The 10,990-nt window shown below is 44.5% G+C and overlaps 1 protein-coding gene across 7 annotated transcripts in view; it reads right to left on the reverse strand.

Annotated features, from left to right (window-relative positions):
* LOC135902261 (uncharacterized) overlaps nucleotides 1-10,641 on the reverse strand; it is a 761,927-nt gene extending 751,286 nt beyond the window's left edge. For 5 of the 7 annotated variants that reach the window (XM_070541343.1, XM_070541347.1, XM_070541348.1 and 2 more), the window contains exon 1: nucleotides 10,506-10,629. In XM_070541343.1, the coding sequence (XP_070397444.1) occupies nucleotides 10,506-10,615 (110 nt within the window). In that variant the 5' untranslated portion in view covers nucleotides 10,616-10,629. Of the gene's footprint in view, nucleotides 1-10,505 lie in introns of all 7 variants that reach the window. The other 2 variants (XM_070541346.1, XM_070541345.1) reach the window with 1 other exon arrangement.
* Between the last annotated feature and the right edge of the window lie 349 nt (nucleotides 10,642-10,990).

Genomic DNA, 10,990 nt, shown 5'->3' on the forward strand with positions numbered 1-10,990 from the left:
CAATGGCAGTACGTTGTTTCGTTATATTCATTCAATGTTAATGCGTTGTCGCCCACAGTGTTCGTTAGGTGGGTGCTGCGGCAATATCTCTAGAGCACCGGTCTTAGGCGCCCGTTCCTGCGGTCAGCGTTGTCCTCATAACCGAGTAAACGAACATAGCGAAGGATGAAGGCGGACGTTGAGCACCGCAGAAGATGAAAGAGAGCCATTACAGAGAACGCGAAGAGAAAAGGGGTTGACGAGGGTGCAGGGGAGCATTGAGGGGGAAAGCGGAGGAGCAGAGTATGACGAAAGCGTGAGGAGTGAAGAGTAAAGCCACACAAGACGGTTTTTGCGGTGGCGATGGCGCCAGTGTAGTGCACTTCGTCTGTATGGAAACAAAGCACTGCATGCGCGGAGGTCTGTTGTGGCGGCTTCTGTAAATGGCGCCCACGCGTCACCCACAGTCACTTACGCTGAAGTGACTAGCGCAAGAGTGGACACGGGACGCTAGAAAGGCCTTGTCGCCTTTTTCGTGTCCCGTGTCGACTCTTGCGGTAGTCACTTCAGCTTGGCATACCAACTATCCCGGTCTCAAACCTTACTCCAGGGCACAAGCGCACCGCCTCTTGCGATCTCCCAGTATGTGGGGCGGCTGCGCCACATTTCGCTCCGTTTTCAACGTGCCGCAAGAGACCGATTCTCCGTGCCGGCCAATATATCACGAGGTGCGAACGCGTACACAGCTGCGCCCAAATTTCCCATTAGGGAGTATCTTAATCGTCGGTGAATTTCTTTTCCCGTCTGTTATTACCGGGGAGTCGCACATAAATCAATCGTAGAAGTACTAGGTTGCACTTTCAAAGCTTTTGAACACGGCTTCATGGTCGCACACGATGCGAAGTAGGGGAGCAAGTGTCAGAGCGAATCATGGTCACAAAATGGCTACTCGAATTTATCATTGAAATCTTATGGAAAAAGCGAGTGGGGATTTTTTTCTTTTACTAGGAAGCTTCCTGCTACCAGCAGAATTCATCAGTTTTGTTTGTTCAAATAATAGATATGCACATGTCCCCAAAATACTCTGAATAAATGATAGAGCAATAGATCTATTAGCCGAATAGCGCAACTGGCGCCGTTAGCAACTTGCACTATTGTATTGTATTTATGCCGAACATTTTGTACCTTCTTTATAAAATGCAATTGCTGGGCGCTGGCGTAAGAAGAAGGAAAATTAAAGTAGGGAACTAGCGACATTTCTCAACGCAACAGATTACAACGTGAGAAGAATAACGTGAGAATAAGTGTTTGTGAACCGAACATTGAGGAATGAATGAACAAATGCTACTTATGTTTTGGTATAGGGTGCAGCTGGAACCAACAAAAAATTATGCAAGTGTTACACGTTTGCAAACGGTTAAGGGGAAAGCCGGACTGCACATTTCGCACACATTTTGTCACAGTTATGTTCATGAAGGATGGGGCCAACTGTCCATCGGAGCGCACGACAGAACTCACCCAAATCACCGCACATAGTGGTAGTGGGTCAGTGCTGTCAACGCAATCTAAGAAGGAGGGGAAGTATAGAAACGCTGGCATGGTGAGCATCATCAGATCCAACGGTGGAAGGAGACGACGACGAAAGCGAGAGCGGTGGCACGAGCGCGTCTCTGCGACGACGTGACGTGTGCAGAAGCCAGAACCAGAACCGTCGAATACCCATGGCATCAGGAATGTGCTACTTCGTTCAATGGCTCTCATTTTTTGCTACTTGTTTCAAATACTCCAACATTACACCGGCACCTAAAGATTGCACTGCGAGTAGTTTCTTTAGCTTTTCATCTTGATCCTTAACGACACCCTGATCCTTCATCAATTTCACATTAGGTTTCCAAAGTTCCCACTTAAAGTAGTTTTTCTTTTCTTTTTTGCCAAAACGTTTGTGAGCAATTCGATTTTCTTATGCATATAGAATGCTCCCAACCGGATACTTATACCAACGAATTAAGAAGCATAAAAATTTAGCTGGAGAAAATTGATGCAGAAAAGTACAGAGCGGTGGTCAATCCAGCACTGGCCGAAAAGCTGTGGCCCGGTGAAATGTCTACAAAATGCGCGTTATCGGACGAAAAAGGATACGCTTGCAATACGGAAATACGGCAAATAAGAAGCGGAAATGAGGTTTCGCCGGATGGCTGCGTTATCAAATGCGCCGTTGCTAATCATTCCAGAGAATTGCTCGGTCAACCGCGCACCTTTATAGGGGGCTTTAAAGCAGAATTTCTGTCTTTAGTGCCAAAGCAGAATGAAGAAAAAAGAACCCATGAAGAACAGCCAATTTCAGTGAAAGAAAATGAGGATGCACTAGATGCACTACCTGTTGGCAAGGCACTCGGCCCTGGCGGCCTAGAAGTAGCAATTTATAAGACATTCAATACAATTATAGTCCAGATTCTTCTCAAAGTTGTCGCCAAATCGCACCAGCAAAAACATATACCACTGTCCTTCACAACTTCGCATATCGTTCTCATCCCAAAAACTGAGGCCCCTGAAAAATGTGAGTTCGAGGGGTCTTATCGCACGATAAGCCTTACCAACTTCGACTATAAGATATTTATGAAGATGTTGGCCATACGATTGCAGGGTGTGATAACAAGGCTGGTTGGCACACATAAGACCTGTGGTATAAAATGTAGAAGCATCGCCACGAACAAATACGTTGGTCGAAGTGTGTTGGAACATTGTGATGGACTTTGTGCGGGAATGGCTATGATTCAACTAGTTCTTGATAAAGCCTTCGACCGTATCTATGCCATATTAGAGCATTCCAACGTAGGAAACGTAATAACAGATGGTGTCAGGATGGCGTATGCTCACTGCTCAACTCGGGGAAATGTAAACGGGGACCTGACGGACAGCGTGCATGAGCGGTCTTCTGTGAGGCAGGAATGTCCGCTGTCGCCCCTCCTATTCGCCGCTTACCTTGAGGCTTTGTGCAAGGTCATCCAAAACAATGAATGGATAATTGGTTTTAGGTTAAAGTCAGCAGAGGTGAAAATACTGGCGCATGCCGGTGACATCGCCATATTCTGTTCAAATAGAGATATTTGTTAGGCCGTGGTGGTAATTGAAACATTCGGCAAATGCACCAGGGCGCAAGTAAACTGGGAGAAGAGTAATTCATTTGGCATGGTGAATGGGAAGAAACGCTAGTCTACTTCGCTACACCTTGGTGGTCAACCACTGCTACAACATATCTAGGTATGCCTCTCGACTCTTATCGTGACCGTGAGACGTACTGGAATGAACAAGTAGCGAGAGCAAAGCAAAAAGGCTGACGCGTGGCAAGGGCGACAGCTGTGAATGTTCCCACGTGCCACAGTCTGTAACCCATTTCTTACCTCCAAAATATGGTATGTCAAGAATGTGCTCTGTACTTCGCGCATCAACATAAAAAAAATCTACCATGTCTTCGTTGTTTTCATATGGGCATCGACACAAACTTGTTCTTGCCCGTAAAGGGGCAAGGGTTGGCCCACCTGGGGTTGGCACATTTATTTGTGTGACAAGTTTTATCGCACTTTATGTACCTTCGCGATCAGAATGATGTGTTCCTTCGCACAGTCATGCAAGTGCTTTTATGTCATGCAAGTGCGTCGCACAGTCATGCAAGTGCTTTTAGATTGGGCACGGCAGCGCAGTTGCGATGGTGGCATCTAATCCTTTCGTCTTCATTGTGCAGCTTTTCTTCGTCCTGCTGTGTTCCGTGGCAGGGGTGCGCACGGACCATCCTGACCACGCCAGCTTCGCGCAGGCCAACCAGACCGGCGCACGAGATATCAAGGTCAAAAATATGCACCTTCAGGATGGATTTCACGACTCAGCATGGGACAGCAGGATACGTCACTCGACAGCGCCTGCGCAGCTGCACGGCCAACAAGCAGCGCCTCACCACAGCACCTATATAAAAGGCCTCCCTCGGCACAACGGCTTCATTGGGCACGGCAGCGCAGTTGCGATGGTGGCATCTAATCCCTTCGTCTTCGTTGTGCAGGTGAGACGATATGGTTTATGCTTTCGATCAAACGACCCATTTCTGCTATTGCTGCCATGCCCACGGACTCTCCTTTCCGCTGACTCGTTCGGTTGTATTTTGATTTGCATCGACATCACATTGTATTTGAGAGAACTGCTATTGTTGTGCGGTGATATAGAATCCAACCCGGGACCTGACATAAACCAGATTGCCAAACAACTTAAGGGCATAGCCGCTGACATTAAACATATTAAAGAGGGACGCCTTGTTCAGATGGATCAAAAGTTAGACGTATTAACAGCAATCGAGGCAAAGGTGTCATTCTTTGAATGTGAGATAAGAGATATGAAGGTGCGCTTGCAAAGACTTGAAGAGAGAGCCGAAGACTTAGAAAATCGGAGCAGACGAGCAAACCTATTAGTATATGGCCTCCCTGAAACAGAGGGAGAAAGCAGTGAAAGCCTAGAAACGGCTGTGAACGACAACATAATTAAGAACACCCTCGGTCTGGAACCCATTGGTATTGAGCGCATCCACCGTTTAGGTAGATATTCAAGAAATAAAACCAGACCGATCATATTCAGGCTTCTCGACACTAGACATAAGACTCAAATATTGCGAAAAGGCTACAAGCTCAAAGGCTCCAACCTGTCTATCGGAGAGGATTTCAGCCGCAAAATGCGGGAGACTAGAAAAAAACTCTGGGATAGTGCAAAACCCAATCGGGAAAAACACGAAAAGGTCTCTTTATCCTATGATAAGCTCTACATTAATGATCGCGTATTCGTTTGGGATCACGAAAAAAATGAAAGGGTGTCACTACAAAAAAACATAGAAAGAAATCGTCCATCAACCCGAAGTCAAACAAATTTAAGACCCTAACAAAGAAACTTGAGACCCTAACAGTGCTTAACATAAATGCGAGAAGCATAGTCAACAAGGTAGAACTCCTGGAAGGACTGTTACTTGAACACAATCCGGATATAGTGGCCATCACTGAAACCTGGCTATCCCCAGATATCTTCACTCACGAGATATCTCCACCAGGTTACTCTGTTATCCGTAAAGATAGGCTGTCTCGTGGTGGTGGCGTGGCCCTACTTCTTAAGAATGATATTCCATTCGTTCCACTCCCGGAAGTCTCCAACGCGGAGGCTGTATTTTGTAAAATATTGTACAATGATACCGGTATATTTACTGGTTGCGTCTATCGAAGCCCTACTAGTGGATCCGAAGGCGTGCTTGCTTTACAGGAGTATATGCAATTCCATGTTCGTGCTAGTAGAGTGATTCTCATGGGGGACTTCAATTTACCTGATCTGAACTGGAGTACCATGCACTACACTTCAGCCACATCCGCAGCACTTACCGATTTAATGCTAAACTTCAACCTCAACCAGGTAGTCGACCAGCCAACTCGCTCACAAGGCTCTACGAATAGCATACTTGATCTCATAATCATAAGTAACCATTTCCCACTTCACGCAATTGAGATGACAATAGTCGGTGGTATATCGGACCACGACATACCTAAATGTAAGCTCTCGCTTGAAGGCAACATAAATAAGCTAAACCTGGAGCGTGCTGTACTTGATTTTCGCAGAGCAGCTCATGACTGTATCGTCACTCACCTGGCACACGAGTTTGATGCTTTTCTCCAAGCAGCTTCAGAACCGTGTTGTGACGTCAACACTTTGTGGCATCAGTTTAAGTCAGTCGTGCTACACTGCACAACAAACTTCATCCCGATGAAGCGTTGCAAACCACAAAAGAAAAACCCATGGATATCGCGTGAAGTCCTTCAAGCGAAGCGTAAAGTAAAAAGACAGACATACTATTAAAAGAAAAGGGCCGAATCAATCTCTGAAAGACAATCTGACCTCCGCTCTCGCTGACTTCAAAGGAAAGTTAAAAAATGCAAAACATCACTATTTCAGCACAACATTCCCCGACTTCATTACCAACAATCCACACAGGTTTTGGAAATACTTTCGCCCGTGTTTAGGTGTGTCACCCGAACGGTCTCTAGAAGAGAAAACAGCTCGAGCAAACACATTCAACAAATTTTTCTTCTCGGTTTTCACTTCAGACAATGGCTTACTTCCCTCCCTACCCTGCCCACCTAAAACCATCGATGCATTAAGCATTACGAATGCCGGTATTCTTAATGTGTTGCTTAATATCGACATCAAGAAAGCTAACGGGCCAGATGATATCCCGAACGAATTTTTAAAAACGTATGCAGAATGGTGTAGCCAATACCTTGCCATTATATACCGCAAATCACTCGATTCCGCACAACTACCAGATGACTGGAAAAAAGCGAAGGTAATTCCAATACATAAATCCGGCGACAGCAATGAACCTTCCAACTACAGGCCAATCTCACTTATCAGCACATCTTGTAAAATATTGGAACATATTATCTTCAAACACATCACTACATTTCTCGAGCAAGAACATATATTAATACCTCAACAACACGGCTTTAGAAGTGGCCTCTCAACGGTAACACAACTAACCGAAGTGGCCCATGACCTTGCGCTCAGCCTAAACAACCGAAACCAGATAGACATGATCCTCCTCGACTTCAGTAAAGCGTTTGATTGTGTAAGCCATGTAAAATTAGTTGCAAAACTGGAGGCTGCAATCGGAGGTGGTCAGATTACTGCATGTATAAAAAACTTCTTATCACATCGAACACAGTATGTTATTATAGATAACACCCTTCCAGGTCTGTAGCTGTCACATCCGGTGTTCCCCAAGGGTCAGTACTGGGCCAATTGCTATTTTTGATCTTTATTAACGACATTACTGCTAACATTGAACGTGACATTAAGCTCTTCGCGGACGATTGTATAATTTATAAAGAAATTCTCAGCTACGCAGACCACTTATTATTAAACAGAGCACTCGATTTGGTGTGCAATTGGTGTAAAGAGTGGCAAATGTCAATTAACCCCACTAAATCTGTATGCATGTCCTTTACAACAAAAAAGAAGCCTTCAGAATTTTCTTACGCCCTCGGTGGCAATTGCCTGAATAAAGTAAATAACCACAAATACCTAGGTTTGACACTCTCTTCTACCTTTTCTTGGAACTTACATATTGATAATATTACCTCAGTCGCATTACGCAAGCTTTTTTTCCTTAGACGATGTTTACGCCTTGCACCGAAACACACCAGACTACTAGCCTATACAACTTTTGTTCGCCCCGTCTTAGAATACGCTAACATCATCTGGTTTCCACACACATCAACTAACATATCAAAACTAGAAAAGGTGCAAAGAAAAGCTGTGAGGTTCATTTTTAACAAATACAGTCCCTATGACTCCCCTACAAGCCTCTTAGCTGATGCAGGTCTTAAAACACTATCTGTTAGGGCCAGACACGCCCGCTTAAAATTCATCTACCAACTAATGCACGACAGTTATAAGATAGGCCGAACTAAGTACGTTACTTTGTCTACATCACGCCTGTCACGAAAAAATCACCCATTTACACTAAACCAGTACAGTATTCGCAATGACACGTTCAAGTTTTCACTTTTCCCACGTGCGATCAGAGAATGGAATCTCCTCCACTCAGACATAGTTTCCTCTCCGTCGCTTTCATCTTTCATCAACCTACTGGAGACATCAAACAGAGAAGATGCCACTTAACACACCCACATATCTTAATCTTAACCCACATATCTGTATTACTTATTTCTGTGCGTGGAATTTATGCATTTCAAACCCCAAACTCGCCGCTTCTGCGCGGTTGTCTGTTGGCTGTATAAGTTCTCTGATCTTACAAGTGTCATTCATTCGCTATTTTTTATATAAATTCTAGTAATACAATATTGTTATATTGTTATACTAACTACATTGTTATATTGTTATGGCCATATTGTTATACCAACCAAAAGTATTGTACTAATGGTGATTTCTGCAGTAGTTAAGGAAGTGTCTTTCCTTTTTTTTTTCTCTTTTATGTACCATGTAACATGACCTGCTTGTTTCTTTCTGTAAAATTGTGCCCACCTGCTTTGGTCTCAACTGAGACTGGCAGTATTACAAATAAATAAATAAATAAAAAATGTCGTCGCCTTCCAGGACTTGTTGTATGCTCGTGTGAAACAATGCGTGGTGCGTGGTTAAACGTTATCTACGAGAAGTCGTGCTTGTGTGCAGAATGTTGCATGTGCGGTTTTCAATGCAGTATCTCGACAATATTACAAGAAAAACCTGTATAAGGACCTAATTGAGACTATGCTCCCTGTACCTATTGACCGTACGTCAAACCGTGGAGGCCCCGGAGATGTCCCCAAAAGGGTAAAAAGAATGCCAGTACACCCTTCGGTAAAAACATTTTTCTTTAAATTGCGCACTAATATATTATCAGCTTAAACATGGATGCATAACAAAGGCATTCTTGTCCTATGGTCCATTAACTGCTTCTTATGCAAGAAACCCGAAACGATAGAGCATGCGTTTCTAGATTGCTGAGATGCCATCCTTTTTTGGGATGTGCTACAAATGACGTTAAAGAAAGAGTTACCTTTAGATCCACACGGAATAAGATTCTTTCCGGTAGAAAAAAGAGGGTTTTCCGTATGACACTATAATTCTCCTGGGCCTCCGCAGTTTGTGGAAAGCTAGAACGCAGTTCAGCAATGCAGATGTCAATTCGCGACCTACACGCGATCATTTCATTGAAGCTGTATTACGGTTCACGCCTGTCCATCGGGCACTCCCTGAACAGCCAACATGGATTGACATGCTAGATAAATTGATTGCATTGAAAAAAACTCATGTCTTCCAGCAAAATTCTTGTTGACATGTTTTATCTTTTCTGTATTGTTTGTGTATCTCAAATTCGGCAATAAAGAAAGAAAGTTGCCACGGCTTCAGGAAAATGGGCTCGCCTCGCACCGTGGAGTCATTGGTTCGAGGCACGCCCAGACTGAAATCTGATGATTTTTCTTCAGAGCCACTAACTTATTTTGTTTACAGGAAACTTCTAGGGTAATGTGATGTCAATCAGAGAATTTGTTGACCTGACCCTTTCCGGCTTCAGTAATTTTTCTTCGCGGCGTAGGTTCGTCAAGGTCTCCGCCCATGTCACCGCCAACATGGACACCTAAGGCATTTCGCCTTAATGAAATATCCGGAGAGTTCTCGAAACCTACATCCCTACAGCTTCGACAACACAGTACTCTTTGCCATGGTCTGCACACTGACGCACAATCGAGGCGATGGTGCAGCAATTTTGGATTGGCACAAAGCAAAAGCACTACAGACACTCACAAGTGGAAAACTTGCTGAAGAGCACTAAATGAGACGTTGTACAATGTCCAATGACTACGCTACAAATCAAGATGACTGTTTCTAGCTGCGTACTGAGTTTCTCTCACCAAATAGCAGAAGCAAAATCAGGATTAAGATGGCGAGAGCTAGTGGTGCCATAGAATAGGTAACGTAGCACGTCAAAAGTTCGTTTTAAGTGGAATGATTGATTGCAAGGCATCATGCCGTAGCAGAATAGATGTGATGATTACGACACTGCAGAGCCCCTGCGCGTGAACAGCAGGCACCTAGTCACCCCAGTTCGACGTCGTCATTAAGATAAGTGTCCGCTGTGCCGCAGTTATTTGTACCAATGGCACAATAACAAGTCCAAATAGCAAACATACTTAAGCAGGAAAAGCGTGTCGAGAATCGCATGTGCTGCCTTCCGTACTTGCGGCGAAAGCACAAATCTGAATGCACAACAATGGACAAAATTATGGACACCAGGCCATCACAATAATGCATTATTAAAGGTATATACTGATGGGCTAGTTGGGAGCCATGATATTAAGTAGCAACGCAGATGGTCACGAACACATGATAAATGGTACACCGGAGCCGAAGCATATGCTTTTTCATAAATGCGCCGGCATGTTCATTTGAAGTGCGCTGCTGCATCAGTATCAAGAAAAGCGCCAGTCGCTGTCCAGTGCATCCCCGCAGCTGACAAACGTCCAGAATACCATTTGACTCGGAATTCGAAAGGCTGGTTAATTTTTTACATTTTCGTAAATATCCGCCAGCGCATTGTATAGCCACTTTAGGACTTTCAGAAGTCCGCCTGTTGTGTTCAGAGCCTTCGACAGCGAAAGTCATGGGAGCATCTTTGCGTGAGAACAGTGGTTAATAAATGGGCCCTCAAGTGTATTTTTCTCTGTAGGATGTACTCTACGTAACGCGTTCTTCACCACGGACATACAGGAAAGGACGTATACTTATCTTGACCCTGCTAATTCTAAAACAGCATGTATAGCAGTGCACAATTTTTAATCATTATGCGACGGAAAAGTTGGACCACATGCTCCTAAACCTATGGAAGACATTACACGTGTTTGAGCACGCACAATAGGTCAGCGTTACATCGCACTTTTCAGCATTCTTGGGAGGATGAAAAAGAAAAAGCGAATACTAATAAAAGCAAGCCTCTTACTCACCCTTCAAAGCTTAAAAAGTGCGGGTAGGGACTTTTCAGACTTCTAGCGGTGCGTGCGGGATCGTTGCCCGCACTGCGTTGGCGTCGTTTCAAGAGCGGAGTGATCCACATTCGCGATGCTACCTCGTCAACTGCCGGGCGGTTATGCTCGCAGCTGCGATGTTTTTTCCTGTCGAGGGAGGAAGCGAAGGGAGCTGCCTCTCACCAGTCGTTGCTCGCTGCGGCAGCAGTGTGGCGAGAGTATTTAGTAATAATGAGTTTGCGGCGCAATAGCTAGCTTCTCCACGCCGTGAGTTTGGTTGACGCACGTCGATGTCTTCTTGTGCACGGTACGCTTGCCCGATAATATTATTGCTGCTCATGGTTGCAAACAGCTTTAAGGGATGCTTTTTAGCGTATATATGTGATTGTTCCACTGAGGCCTTAATTGAGAACGTACATCCAAAATTACTCTAGCTCAAGTGAAATACATTCACCATCTAGAAA

The sequence above is a fragment of the Dermacentor albipictus genome, chromosome 6 (assembly GCF_038994185.2).
Source record: "Dermacentor albipictus isolate Rhodes 1998 colony chromosome 6, USDA_Dalb.pri_finalv2, whole genome shotgun sequence".
In the NCBI taxonomy this organism is placed as follows: Eukaryota; Metazoa; Arthropoda; class Arachnida; order Ixodida; family Ixodidae; genus Dermacentor; species Dermacentor albipictus.